Source organism: Nelumbo lutea, chromosome 5, assembly GCF_056320005.1.
Source record: "Nelumbo lutea isolate HS-2025 chromosome 5, American lotus-T2T, whole genome shotgun sequence".
Lineage (NCBI taxonomy): Eukaryota > Viridiplantae > Streptophyta > Magnoliopsida > Proteales > Nelumbonaceae > Nelumbo > Nelumbo lutea.
This window is the reverse complement of record NC_142688.1, coordinates 60,181,593-60,196,624: the sequence shown is the minus strand read 5'-3', so window position 1 is coordinate 60,196,624 and position 15,032 is coordinate 60,181,593. Positions and strand designations below refer to the sequence as shown.

The 15,032-nt window shown below is 49.6% G+C and overlaps 1 protein-coding gene across 1 annotated transcript; it reads right to left on the bottom strand.

Annotated features, from left to right (window-relative positions):
* Positions 1–1,491: 1,491 nt before the first annotated feature.
* Positions 1,492–3,592, bottom strand: LOC148852658 (late embryogenesis abundant domain-containing protein / LEA domain-containing protein). Its single transcript, XM_088943034.1, has 2 exons — positions 2,189–3,592; positions 1,492–2,086 (listed from the first exon to the last, which is right to left on the bottom strand). Exons 1-2 carry the CDS (start codon positions 3,479–3,481, stop codon positions 1,745–1,747), a joined length of 1,635 nt encoding a protein of 544 aa, XP_088799160.1. The 5' UTR covers positions 3,482–3,592; the 3' UTR covers positions 1,492–1,744.
* Between the last annotated feature and the right edge of the window lie 11,440 nt (positions 3,593–15,032).

Below are 15,032 nucleotides of genomic sequence, written 5' to 3'. Positions count from 1 at the left end.
TGTGCACCCGTGAATGAGTGATCGACACGTCGACCAGGCCAACGTTAACGCACGTTTGAGTGTTAACGTGGTCTGGTCCGGTTCATACGAAAACGAACACGAACCGGTCGAGTACCCCATTAAAAAGTCCCTTTTTCTTGTTTCTTCGATTCTTCTTTTCTCTCATCGACAGCGACGTATCCTTCTTCTCTTCTTCTTCGACTCTCCATTATTCTTTTTCTCTTCTTCTTTTCTTCTTCGTCTTCTCCGATGGTAGATCCGATCTAAAGAACGAACAGGTAGAACACGTCGACCAGATACATCTGACATCCCACAAGTATCCTGTTCTTCTACATGGTGCTTGGAATTGCTGCTGGTTATGTTGCTGGGTTTCTGTTTCATGGCGTGTTGGTTATGTTGCTGGGTTTCTGTTTCATGGAGTGTTTCCTGCTTCTTCTCTGGTATTGCTTTCCTGATACTAACCACTCTTGATTTCCTTTTGTGGGGTAGCCACAGCACAGGGGTCATTCCAATTTCAGAGTACCGCTTACTCTTGTGGGTGACTGGATGCGGGTATCTTGGAGCCAAAGCACCTTACATTGAGTACTCAGTTCAAACCAATCAGATCCCTGGAACCCTCCCATTCGGCACCCTCTTCATTCAATTCTTCTTCATAATGTTCATCGCTTTGATCCTTCTTGTTGTAGTCCGACGATGTGAAGAAGAGATGGAAGGACGTTGTTACTGTGCTCCGACAACGTCCGACGCCTACAGCGAGGACGAAGGCGACGAGATAGAGGGAGACCACCATCGCTGTCTCTCTCTGGATCGGCTTAGTGAGATGAACGGCGGGATCTGCATATGTTGATGATGCCCTTCGTTTTCACTCGCTGCTTTTCGCCTTGGCCATCGGAGGATAAAGCCTCATGGACTCGTAGAGGCAAGCTTTCAACAATAGCAAATCTTCGATTTCCGCTCGGTTCAACCAGCCAAATTATTAATAACGGAGAGTGCACAGAATGCGAGCTCCATTTTTGTCATCAGCCACTTTTATTTCTTTCTTCACAGTTCACAATGTTAAATATTTAAAATGATTGGGCCACTGCAATACATGTAACAGCAAGGCCATGGTTTTAGCCCTGTGCAGCAAAATACCGGTTTTAGCCCTATGCAGCAAAACTGAACTAATAACAGTGTGCACTGCACTGTTGCCAAAATGCGGATGTGGATAAGGGCGGAGCCAAATTATTGGATGGGGGTTACCTCCTTTCCCCTCTCCATTCTCCCATCCTGGCCTATAAGCAGGGAAGCCCAGTACCACACAAAGGATAAATTATTGCTAAGTTTGGTAATTGCAAGTAGATCCCGACCCCGTAATAGAATCCTCCAAAATACCCCATGCATTTGCTTTTGACCAAAAGGTCCAAAACAGCCTCAACATTAATGGGTATTTGTGGCAACTGTGTTAAAAAGGTAATCGCAAGTAGAAACTTCGGGGGGAGATTTCAGCAATTTACCGAAAGAAAAAAATTTAGTTTTGATTGAGTCATCTTGTTCACTATATATATACAGACACTTGAACTAAAGTCACAAAGCATTCCATATACTCGTATACAGATAAAAAAGCTGAAAACTCTACCACTAACATTCATCATGATCATCGATCGTCTATCTTCATCATTATCATCTCCATACATATATATACAGCATGGGGTATATGTATATATGCATATATATATATATATACATACACGAAATGGTCAGGTCAGCAGCTTCTGTGTAACTGTAAACGCTGTCCCAAGTAAACAAGGTGCCAAGTGAGCCCCATAAGAGTCAGAACGTTCAGGAAAGATGAGTATGCATTCAGTTGCTTTAGCCTCTGTTTTAGCTTCCCTAGCCTTGCCTTTGCTTCCTCCTGTTCGGCTAGTTTTGCTCGAGAGGAAGTAGTAGTAGTAGTAGTACCGGTGGTTCCTATCGGCTTAGCGCCACCGCTAGCGGTGGGAGTGGTGGTTGTTGTGAGGCCGGAAACCGGTGGTGGCTCGGCTACCGTGTCTACATCTCTCCCTCTCCCCTCTTCCTTCTCTGCCTTCATTCTCTCAAACATCACCTGCAAAAAGTTACAAGGAGGCAATTCAGACTCGTCCTGTCATTCAGGTTCGAGGCAAATAGAAGGAAAAAGAACATGTGTTGATGTGTGTGGGAGATGTACCTTCGTGGCTTGGGGCTCCAAGTAAAGCAAGTTAACGAGGACCATCACAAGCGATCCGAGCAGATTATAGGCCTGAAGCGTCTCAGCCGGGTCAGACACCACCCGACCTAGTCGACCCAAGAAATGCGCAACCAACGCAGTCCCAATGCTGTAAGCCATCGCCCTGAAATAAACAGGATAGATGTTGCTCTGCACCACTCCAAACTGCTGCCTCGGCAGAGCCCCGGCCAAGACGTGGCTCGACACGAATGTCACCCACACGCACATCCCATAGGCCGTTGCAAACCCGATCAATTCCAGCAGACCCATCAACGAGCTCACAGTTTCCGGCGACACTGCATACATCGCAGCGTCGTATGCCACCTCCCGGCCTCGCCGGAAAATTTCTGTTAAGTTCTGTTGCGCCCTGCGCTTGGTCAGATCGACACTGGTCTTCACTTGCTCTGCCACCTCCTCGGTCTTCTCTTCAGCTTTCATCGCCTTATCTGCAACTTCTTGGCCTGCGGACTTCATTTTGTCTGCTAAATTAGAAGCCAAGTCTTCTCCTGCCGATTTAGTTCTCTCAACAGCGGTCTCTCCGGATTGCTTCACTGTCTCTACCGTTCCTTTGGCTCCCTCTTCGACAGCATGCGCCTTGTCTGCAACCTTCTCTTTTGTTTTACCCATGGCTTCTGCAATCTTATGCTTGCACTTGCCAAAGGCATCGCAGACGAGCTCTCTGGTTCCGGAGCGGACATCATGAACAGGTGGAAATTGTTGGGACGTAGAAGGAACAGATGTGGAGGTGCCTTGGCCGAGATTGGGAAGAACAGAAGAGGCTTCTTTGAATTTCTCTTTTGCGGTCTCGAGAACCCCTTCTGCCGCCTCCGAGGCCTTAACTCCGACGGCAGAAGAGATGGAGCGAATATCATGAGTTGGTGGTGACTTAGAATGAACAGACGTGGAAATGCCTTGGCCAAGATTGGGAAGAACAGAAGAGGCTTCTTCGAATTTCTCTTTTGCAGTCTCCAGGACCCCTTCTGCCGCCGCCTCTGAGGACTTGCCTCCGGCTGTAGAAGAATAGGTTTTATCCGCCGCCTCCACAAGCTTATGGGTAGTGCCGGTTTCTTCCGGTGAAATCGAAACTCTGGTATTTCTCGGACCTTGTTTCTCATACTCGACGACTACAACTCGGTGGCCATTTTTCACTATCACCTCTTGGTCGTCCGGCTTGTGCCTCTCTATCTGTGGAGACCACAAGCCTGCCGCTACAAGAGAAGACAAAACCAAACTAAGAGCCAAAACATTCATCATCTCTCTCTGTCTCTCTTGATCTTTCTCTCTCTCTCTCTCTCTCTCTCTCTCTCCCTTCTTCTGGTATTCGAAACAATGGAGGAGGTGAAGGAGAAGTTCTCTTCCGTTAATTTGGGTACATTGGGTTGATTTTGATGAAGCTTCATGACAGACCCACGTAGGCGGATGATGTTTAGTGCACAACAAGTGTCAAACCTTGAAACAACGTGTCGTTCATGGTGTTGCTTCGTGTAAAGCGAGAATCATCTGCGTATTTACTGGAAGGTGGCGCCGTGGCGTTACCTAATGTGGTTGCAGACTCGCAGTTCTTATTTGGTGTAGACTCGGCGAGTGGATTCTTGAATCGGTAGAAGACACCAGCCGACCAGCGAGTCACCTCAAAACTCGCGCGCTTGTAACATTGCTTCCTAGTTACTAGTCAATATGTGTCATAAAACCCCGAACTTATTTCCTTCTTTTTATTTTGGGAAAATCCTTTGTAGCAGTCCTTTTTAGAGTGTGTTTGATTGCTGCCTTTGGTTTCATTCATGTTTACTTTTATTGGTCAATGCTTGACTCATGCATATTGAGACGGACTTCTACAGCTGCAACTTGGGCCGCCTTTGCCTAAACCTAATCCGAAAAAGTTGGGTTGATGTTCGGGTTAGGGCTAGCGTTGAAATTGATGAACCCTCTTTTATTTCGGGTTGGGTTAGGGTTGATCCTTAACTAATCCAATCCAACTCGAATCTGACTCTATAGAACATATAATATATAAATATATGTTATATATAATATAAACTGATTTGTTTAGATGCATGATACTTGTACAGCCCCCATCGGATAGTATCATGTATTCTTTTTAAGATAATTGATGGAGGACGATTTGACCTGACCTATGAAACGGTGACATGTGGGCATTGATTCAGTACGAGCGACCGCTCAGCATTGTAGCCTAGTATGCCCAAGTGACGGGCCCATAAAGCAGCTCACTACATTGTAGCTCACAAAAGAGGAGCTCGCCACAATGCGAGCTCCGGGTTCCCTGAGCTACCTTTGAAGGGATACTCCGAGGCAACTTTAGCTCGCGAGCTAGGGGAACTAGCTCGCCTAAACTCCCAAGCAGACAAGTCATCCCAAGGACCAATTCAATTAAGAGTAATCTTGAAGTATTCCGAGCTCGCTACAAAGTAGCTCGCGAATGAGCTGCGTGAGCACTCCTCAGGAAGCTTCTATCTGACAGGCCGTACCGATCGGACTGCGCCACGTCCCTTACTGACAGCGCAGTCCCTATCCTTTCGACAGTCTGCGTCCACGTCTCTCAGTACGCGGAGGCGTGCCTGCCACTTTGGAGACGTGTCACTCACCCGGGCGAGAAGTATGACACAACGGCCACCTGCGCAGCCCTGGCAGGTAACAACTGTGGCAGGAGCCCAGTGGCAGTTATGCCCGACCTGACATGAACGCCCCTATAAAAGCCCTCAAGGCAGAAGAGAAGCTTCTTCTTGAGACTTCTAATCTCTCGAGTATAGTGATAACGCGCTATCTGCACTCTTAGCCTTCGCCTTCTCCTTGCTTCTCCTATAGAGTACAAACTTAAGCATCGGAGTGTTCCCACTGGGTAAGCCCCTGGGGATTCTTCTACTTCTTCATCTCAAGTATCTTCCAGAAGCCACGTGAGTGCCAGATAGGAGTGACCGGATCGCGCATCATCATTTGGCGCCGTCTGTGGGAAGCGCTTTGAAAATGTCCTTCTCTAAACATTCACAACTCTTTCTTCCTTGAAAACTTGACACTCATGGCTTCCTCAAGCAACATTGGACGAAGCATGAAGATGGATAACTCTAGGGAACAGCCCCAGCTTCCTACTGTTTGCATCGGACAGTTCACCGTCCCCCTCTCAGCGGACGGGATCCCTAGTTTGAACGTGCCTCTTACAGGGGCACCTGTCGTTGCTCCACTCCCTACTACAGTCGGAGCAACCTTCACCGAACCCTCGGTTGTGCCCCTAGCAGTCAACCCGAACCAACTGGAGGACTTGGTGCAGTGCATGCGGGCCATGCAAACCCAAATGCAACAATTTCAACAGTTCCAACTCTATCAGCAACAGGTGCTACACCAGGTCTCCCAGTACCAGTATCAGCAGCAATTCCCTCAGCTGCCCCAACCTAGCTTCAGCAGCCGCAGCTCCCTCCTCGGTACCCAGCCTCACAGCAAGCTAGGTCTCGCCGTCAGGAGGAGCACCTTTCTCGCCAAGGAGAGGCCCCCTAGAACCCTCCTATGAGTCAGGCCTCCTCCCGCGGCAGACAAGAAAGACCGGCCACTCCGGTCTCACCTCGGGCAGTCAGGTTGGAAGGACCTCAACTCGCTAAGTCCACGTCGCCTCAGCCCTCCAAGCCTGATACCTCGTTCCTAGAGAACCAATTCGAGATTCTGGCCACAGGCTCCAAGCAGGATCCCTCTATCCACAGTCATCACTAGCGGCCTGAGCTACTTCCTACACACACCATCCCTGATAGCACAGAGGTGAGCAGCACAAACGTCGAGCCCACCAAGAAGCAAAGATGCCGCCGTCGAGCTCGCCGATCTGCCACCCACGACCTGCCCGAGCTCGGAGGCAAAGAAGAGGTTAAGCTCGGGCAAAGTCAAGGCTCCCCTCCTCTCAGTTCAATCCCCCTTATCTCCTGAGCTCCTAGTAGTCCCAATGCCTAAAGATTTCAAGCTCCCCCCTCTTGACAAGTACGATGGGTCGTTCGACCCAAAGGATCACGTGGATGCCTTCCAGTCGCAAATGCACCTGGTGAGAGCCAGTGAGTCGTGCATGTGCGTGGCCTTCTCCACCACTTTCAGAGGAGTAGCCCGCACATGGTACCGGAACCTGGCACCTAGATCAATAAGAAGTTGGGCGCAGTTCATGCAAGCCTTCACATCCCACTTCGTTACTAGTGCAGAGAGAGGGAGAATCCATCCGAAGCTATGTCAAGCGGTTTAATGATGCTTGCATGCAGATACCGCGCCTGGACCCCGTCGTGCACCTCGCAATAGCCAAGAAAGGCGTGGTGCACAAAGAGTTCAAATGGCACATGGTTGTCAACCAACCGATGACCATAACCGAATTTCTTAAGCTCGCGGATAGGTTTATAGCCACTGAAGAAGAGATCAGCCAGAAGGGCGAGGGCACACCCGAAAAGAGGAAAAGGGAAGGAGAGCCTTCCAGTCAAGGGGACAGCCGAACTGATTACACCCCACTGAACACGAAGTGGGCCGAAATCCTGATGGCGATCAAGGATGCCCCGTATGTGAAGTGGCCACCCTGTTTGGGGGGAAATCCCAATGAGAGAAACAAGAATCTGTACTGCAGTTTTCACAGAGATTACGGTCATAGTACCGAAAATTGTAAAAACCTCCGCAATGAGATTGAGGAGCTCATCTATCGTAGATATTTAAGGAACTTTGTACAAAATAATAATAATAATAATAAAATAGGGCGGCAAGGGGAGCACGGTAAGGATGCTCCCGAGTCCAGCAGCAGGCCAACCGAACAGTCACAAAGGCAACCTCCAGAAGAGAGGTCGGTTTGGGGCACCATCCATGTGATAGTGGAAGGTTCGATCGTCGCAGGTTGTACTTCAGCAGCAGCTCGGACGTCAGTTCGTGAGGCCACCCGAGAAGAACAGAATCCTCCGAAGCGGCTGAGGACAGAAGAGCCAATTTTCTTCACGGAAGATGATGCGTGAAGTGTCCACTACCCCTATGATGATGCACTTGTGATAAAGCTGAGGATCAACGACTTCGAGGTCAGGTGCGTACTCGTTGACTCGGGTAGTTTGGCAGATATCCTCTTCAAAGCCTTGTTTGACCAACTTCAGTTGTAGGAAAGTGACTTGAAGCCCGTGGGCACTCCTTTGGTGGGCTTCAGCGGAGAAGAAGTCCGTCCCCTTGGGAAAATAACAGTACTTGTGGAAGTCAGCACATGGCCCTGCATAGTCAGACTCAACCACGACTTCCTACTGGTCGCGACCCCCTCCCCATACAATGCCATAATAGGTCATCCGATCACCCATGTCCTACGGGCGGTGGTCTTCACCTATCATTTGGCTATGAATTTCCCTACAGACATCGGTGTGGGAGTAGCGCAGGGCGACCAGCTCGAGTCTCGCAAGTGCTATGTCGCCGCCCTAAAGGGAAAGACCAAGGTAGCCGACGACCTCGAACTGGAGCGACCTACAGAACAAGGCAAGAATGAGCCATGCCCATGGAAGAAACAATCGCAGTCCCGACCTCAGCAGCAGACCCATCTCGGACGCTTTAGATCGGTGCTTCCATCCAGGAACCTCTACGATTCGAACTGGTAAGTTTTTTACTTCAAAATTTAGATATTTTTGCATGGTCCGCGGCAGAGATGTCCGGTATAGACCTCGACCTTATAACTCACAAGCTGAATACTGATCCTATAGTTAGGCCCGTTAGACAGAAGAAACACAACCTAGCCCCGGAGCGGTGGAAAATGGTCGACGAGGAGGTCGAGAAGCTCATCGCAACTGACTTCATAAGAGAAGTCCATTACCCGAGCTAGGTAGCCAACCCCGTCCTTATAAAGAAGGCCAACGACAAGTGGCGCATGTGCGTCGATTACACCGACCTAAATCGAGCTTGCCCAAAAGACTGCTTCCTACTCCCCAGAATTGACTGCTTGGTGGACGTGACCTTAGGGCACGAGTTGCTAAGTTTCTTGGACATCTATTTTGGCTATAACCAAATCAAGATGGACCCGGCGGACGAAGAAAAGACTGCCTTCATCACGGAGTTTGGTCTATACTATTACAAGGTTATGCCCTTTGGGTTGAAAAATGCAGGGGCAACCTTTCAAAGGCTTGTAAATAAGTTGTTTGTGCCATTAATTGACAGAAAAGTAGAATGCTATGTAGACGACATGGTCGTCAAAACTTAATTTTCGCATGAATTAGTACAAAACTTGCATTTTTTTTTTGAAATTTTGCGTAAGTTTAATATGAGATTAAACCCAAACAAGTGTGTATTCGGTATGACATCGGGCAAATTCCTAGGGTACATTGTCAACTGGCACGGCATTGAGGCGAACCCGGATAAAATCAAGGCCATCTTAGATATGAGACCACCCCGGAAGTTGAAGGAGGTTCAGAGGTTGAACGGCTGCATAGCCGCCCTGAGCCGCTTCATGTCCAAGTCGGTGGACCATTTTCTGTCGTTCCTTAAGGCAATTAAGAGCAAAGGGTTCAAGTGGACCCAAGACTGCCAGCTCACGTTTGACGAGCTCAAGTAGTACCTCGCTAGCGTGCCGATCTTAACCCAGCCCGAGGAGGGTGATGTTTTATACTGTACTTCTAGGCAAGTGACGAAGTGGTCAGTTCATGCTAATAAAGGAAGTAGATCGGGTTCAACGACCCATCTATTATGTTAGTAAAGTATTGTAGGGAGCAGAGACGAGATATCCAGAGATAGAAAAAAGCTAGCATATGCACTGGTAATTGTAGCTCGGAAGCTTGCCGTACTTCCAGGCTCACACTATTATCGTCCTCACCGATAAACCTTTGAGGCAAGTCTTACTTAAGCCCGAGGTCTCTGGTCGGTTGACGAAATGGGCCGTTGAGCTCAACGAGTACGACCTCCAGTACAAGCCGCAAACTGCCATTAAGGCCCAAGCCTTAGCAGATTTGATCGCCTAGTGCACATTTAGCTCCGAAGTTCCTAGGCCGGTTGAGCATGAGGCTCCCAGCTTGGGTGAGCCCGAAGCTCCCAGGCCGGTCGAGTCTGAGCCCCGTGAGGTAGCAGCCAGTGTGGCATCTCTCCAAGTTCGGCCAAGCGCGAGCTGGGATGAGGAGCCCTGGTTCCTTCACGTAGATGGCTCCTCGAACCAACAGGGCAGTGGAACCGGAATAGTTTTGCACGACCCAAGTGGCACGAAGCTGGAGTACGCGCTACGCTTCGAGTTTGCGGCATCTAACAATGAAGCAGAGTACGAGGCGTTGATAGCTGGACTAGCTCTAGCCAGAGAAGTAAAAGTCAAGCACATTGTTATCTGCAATGACTCCCAGCTCGTGGTCAACCAGGTTACTGGTGAGTACGAAGCTTGCGAGCCAACCATGGTCGCCTAGTTTGCCAAGGTCAGAGAAGCCCTGCTCAACTTCCAGTCACACTTTATCAGGCAAATCCCTAGGTCAGAGAACGTTGAGGCCGACACCCTATCCAGATTAGCCAGCGCCAGCGACATCACCATGAGAACCGTGTACATAGAGGACCTGCCTCAGACTAGCTTTCCTAGGGGGGCAGAGGAGGTCGCTCCCATTGTTCAAGCAGAGCCGAGAAAGATGGACCCGCTCGCGAGCTTCTTGCTACACGGGATCATCTCTGCATATCGCAATATAGCCAGAAGGGTGCAACGCCAAGTAGCCAAATACGTCATAATAGACAAATGGCTATGCCGGAGATCCTACACACTCCCCTACCTGCGTTGCTTGCGACTTATCGAAGCCAAGCTCGTACTCCGTGACACTCACGAGGGGTTGTGTGGTGGGCACTTGGGGGCAGGGCCCTCGCCCAGAAGGCACTTTGACAGGGGTATTATTGGCCAACTATGAAGGAAGATGCTATTGAGCTCGTTAGAAAATGTGACAAATGCTAGAGGCACGCCAATATTCACCACCAACCCGTTGCCGACCTCAAGTATCTCACCAGCCCGTGGCCCTTCGCATAGTGGGGCATTGATCTACTCGGGCCATTCCCGCCAGCAATGGGTGGGAGGAAGTTCTTAGTAGTAGCAGTGGACTACTTCACAAAGTGGGTAGAAGTTGAGCCCCTTATAACGATTACAACCTGGAATGTCCAAAACTTCTTTTGGAAGAACATCGTGTGCCGCTTCGGGTTACCTCGAATATTGTTTTCTAACAACGACAAGCAGTTCGAGGACATCAAATTCTAAGACTAGTGCCAAGACATGGTAATCTGACAGAATTTTACTTCAGTCGCACACCCTCAAGCAAACGGTCAGGCAAAAGTCATGAACAGAGCCATCCTCCGCGGACTGAAAGCACGACTGGACCGGACTAAAGGGATGTGGGCAGATGAGCTACCTAGTGTTCTATGGGCCTACCGAACCACGAAGAAGACTGGCATGGGAGAAACACCCTTCAACCTCACCTACGGCACCGAAGCAGTTACCCCCACAGAGATCGAAGCCCCCACACTGCGACTAGAAGCATACAATGACCAGACGAATGAAGATGAACTCCGTACCAACCTCGATCTACTCGACGAAGTAAGAGACATCGCGTACATCAGGACTGCAGCTTACCAACAAAGAGTAGCTCGACACTATAACGTCAGGGTCAAGAAGCGGAACCTCCGCATCGGCGACCTGGTCCTTCACAAAGTTATGGTACCTGAGCCCGGCGCTGGAAGCTCGGGTCCAACTAGGAAGGACCTTACCGAGTGAAACGAGTGCTCGGGGAAGGAACGTACAAGCTTGAGACTCTCGAAGGGAAACAAGTACCTCAGGCATGGAATATTGTCAACTTAAGACAATACTATCTGTAAGAACTGAGTAGGCCACGAGCCACTCCCATAGCCTAAGGGCCAAAATGCCGAGCTAACATGACCTCGGTGCAATAGGACCCAGTCGCCTTTATGGCATGGGCGAACTCCAAGAGTGGACCATAAGTCACTCCCAGAGCCTAAGGGCCAAAATTATGAGCTAACATGACATCGGCGCAATAAGACCCAGTCGTCTCCAAGACATGGGCGAACTTCAAGTGCCGAGCTGACCAACACTTCAAGTGCCCATTCATCTCCATGACATGAGAAACGTAAGCAGCTCAGGCTTAAAACCCGCCAAGCATAGCTTGTTGTAGTACGATGATCGAACTAGAGAATAATCGACGAGCGTATAGTTCAGGCACATGTGGTAATCACTTTGCCGTGCACCATAGAGATGCCTTAAATGATTTAAGGGACAGTTCGAGATAACGATTATCGAGGAGTCCTAATTCGGGTTTGTAGCTCTAATATCTTGGTGTTGAGATCGCCTTAGCAAAGATAAAGAGAGCACATCATACTTGGAAGAAAAAGGGAGAACTTTCATTACCATTTCAAAAAAAAAAAAAAAAAGAAAGAGAGAGAAGAATGACAATGCAATAACCAAGCCAAACAGCTTGGGAAAGTTTGACAATCACAAGGCACAACTGCCCAATCAAAGACCTTTGAAAGACCGAGTTTATGGCACTCGGAAACCACTAGAATTCCATAAAAACATTGCCTCAAGGATCCGCCTCCTCATCCTCATCCTCTAGGGAGTCAGGCTCCTCTTCCTCCGCTTGATCCTTCATCTCAGGAGATAGGCCCTTCATAGTGATGCCGTCGAAGTTGAGCCTGGAGAACTTCTTCCGAACCAACCACTGGCAGAGCTTAAACCCAGAGCAGTACAAACTCGAGCCATATTTTACCTGGAGGTCGTGGTATGCCTGGGAATCTCTAAAATCCCAGACCGCTTTCTCTCGTTCAGTCTCCACCATTTGGTCAAAGTTTCAAGTCTGATATAGAAGAGTGGACTCCAACTCCCGCACCTGTTGCCGGAGGAGTTCCCTCTCTGTTGCCACCCTCGATGACTCCTCCTTGTAACACGAGCTCTCTTCAGAAAGTTGGGCAATTTGAGCCTCCTGGTCACGGACGAGCAGCTCTTGAGACTCACTCCCCTTGCGAGTGTGATGGAGCTCACCCCGGATCCGGTCGAGCTCGCCCTAGAGCTTCTTATTAGTAGCCTACTGGTCGAGGGCGTCTACGTGGTGGATTGCGTCTGGAGAGTCATGGCATGGATGGCGGTATTCATCTGCCAACAGAAAAGAAGATCAGAGGACAGTGAAAGGAAGAAAAATGAGAGAAGAAGAAAGGAAAGAATCACTTACCACCATGTAGTGGGAGGAGGCGAACGCGGCGAGGTCCCTGGGCTCCATATTCCCCTAGTGAGCGACCTCGTCATTGTTAATCACCTTCCGGCTCCTCCAGCGAGCCACGAGGTAGTCGTTCACCCCTTCCCAGTTCCCCACTAGGAACGAAGGGTAAGGGTATGGCTAGAGGGGGTTATAGGGAGTCGCCCCCTATTGAGGGAGCTTGTCCCCTCCGAGACTAGCCCCACTAGTTCCCTCGGGTGGAGATATCGGGATCTCAGGCGAAGGGGAGGATAGAACCAGCTCGACAGATCTAAACTCAGTGCCCCCCAAGGGGGGAGTCTGGTTGGGGCACAACCTCTTCACTTTGGGCCTCTGGTTGCTTGAGAGAAGGCAACGCGAATCGATACCAGACATGATGGCTGCCAAGAAGAAATCAATGTTAGTTCGGTAAGAATGAAATATATATGCATATGAACACAATGTCGTGACAAAAACCATGTGACCTAAAAGGACAACCTACCCGGGCTCAGGCCGGCCTACATGAGCTTCTCCTCGGCCAAGTAGTCCGAAAAGAGGAAGCCTACCGATGCCTAGGACAGCATTGTTTTCCAAGTTTCGGGGTCCAGCTTGGCCCCGGGGTCCTGGATGGCGCCCCTCCAAGAAGTTGGGAAGGGCCACCCCTCGGGGTTACAGACCACAAAGTAATCCCGCTTCCAGGCGGGAATCTTATTCGGTAACTCGTACAAGAGCTTATAGCCGTGGCAGGGAGAGAGGTAGTAAAAGCGTCTCTCCGGTGGAACCCCAGGAGTGGCATTTTTTATACAAAGAATAGGGGCAAAAATATCAAGGTTCAAGGGAAGACAATACTCATAACACAAAGATATAGTCCCAACCATGTTCCGAATGGCGTTGGGATGAAGTTAATCGATGGTAACGTTAAAATGGTTTAGCACCTCTACTATCAAGGGGTGCAGGGGGAGATGCAGGCCAGCCTCGAGCTGTTCCTAGAAGATAACCATGTCATTGGGACCATGCTCCCAAGGGAAGTTGCCGGTGGGGAGACTGTAGGCCAGGTCCCTAGGGAGGCAAAAGTAGCGGATTAGAGACCTAAGTCTCTCTGCCGTCATGGAGGAAGGGCCAAAAGTGTTAGGCTCCCTCCCCTGAGAAGAAGATGCTACATCACCGAAGGCCTCCCGAGCCTCTGGGACCTGATTCCAAGCTCCCCCCGAGCTCGACGGAGCATTGTCATCCCGGTTATCACCCCAGTGGTAGGTGTGGTATGGGTACCCAGACATGGTTGACAGTGACTGGGACTCACCAGAAGAGACGAAACGAAGTAAACTGAGGAACTTGGGTAGACTAGATGAATGTGCAACCTCGGAATCCAAAGACAACAAGATGGCATGAGAGAAAATGAGGCTCAGAGGGCCCTCCTATTTATAGTCTCCACACCTCCAAATCGATGGCCCAGGTAAAAGCAGATCCAACGGCTCGTAGGCGCATTGATGACACGCCTTCTAAAAACTGAAGGTGATTGGCGGCACGTCTTCCATGATTAAGGTAATGGCAGATGCACGGTGTCCGGAGTTAAGGGTCACTTCAGCATGTTTTCAGAATCTGAAAAGTCAGGAAAGTCAGAAAATCTCTTGATTCCCGTGAATGCATTTAATGTGAGTAGTCAATCAAGTTTGAATTCTGGTCGAATCAGTCCATCACGCTTCATGAACTCCTTGCACTAAGGCAATGATCTCAGCTCAAGGAGTGGGGGGCAATTGATGGAGGACGATTTGACCCGACCTATGAAATGGTGACACATAGACACTGACTCAACACGAGCAATAGCTCAGCATTGTAGACTAGTATGACCAAGTGACGGACCCATAAAGCAGCTTGCTACATTGTAGCTCACAAAAGAGGAGCTCACCACAACGCGAGCTCCAGGTTCCCGAGCTACCTTTGAAGGGATACTCCGAGGCAACTTTAGCTCATGAGCTAGGGGAACTAGCTCGCCCGAGCTCCCAAACAGACAAGTCATCCCAAGGACCAATTCTATTAAGGGTAATCCTAAAGTATTCCAAGCTCGATACAAAGTAGCTCACGAATGAGCCACGTGAGCACTCCTCAGGAAGCTTCTATCTGACAGGCTGTACCGATTAGACTGCACCACGTCCCTTATTGACGGCATAGTCCCTGTCCTTTCGACAGTTTATGCCCATGTCTCTTAGTAGGCGGAGGCATGCCTGCCACTTTGGAGACGTGTCACTCACCCGGGCAAGAAGTACATCACAGCGGCCACCTGCGCAGCCCTGATAGGTAACGGCTGTGGCAAGAGCCCAGTGGCGGTTATGCCCGACCTGACATGAACGCCCCTATAAAATCCCTCAAGGCAGAAGAGAAGCTTCTTCTTGAGACTTCTAATCTCTCGAGTATAGTGATAATGCACTATCTGCACTCTTAGCCTTCGTCTTCTCCTTGCTTCTCCTATAGAGTACTAACTTAAGCATCGGAGTGTTCCTGTCGGGTAAGCCCCCAGAGATTCTTCTTCTTCTTCATCTCAGGTATCTTCCAGGAGCCACGTGAGTGCCAGCTAGGAGTGACCGGACCGTGCACCATCAATAATCATTTCACTTAATCCTAATCAGAAAGACTAA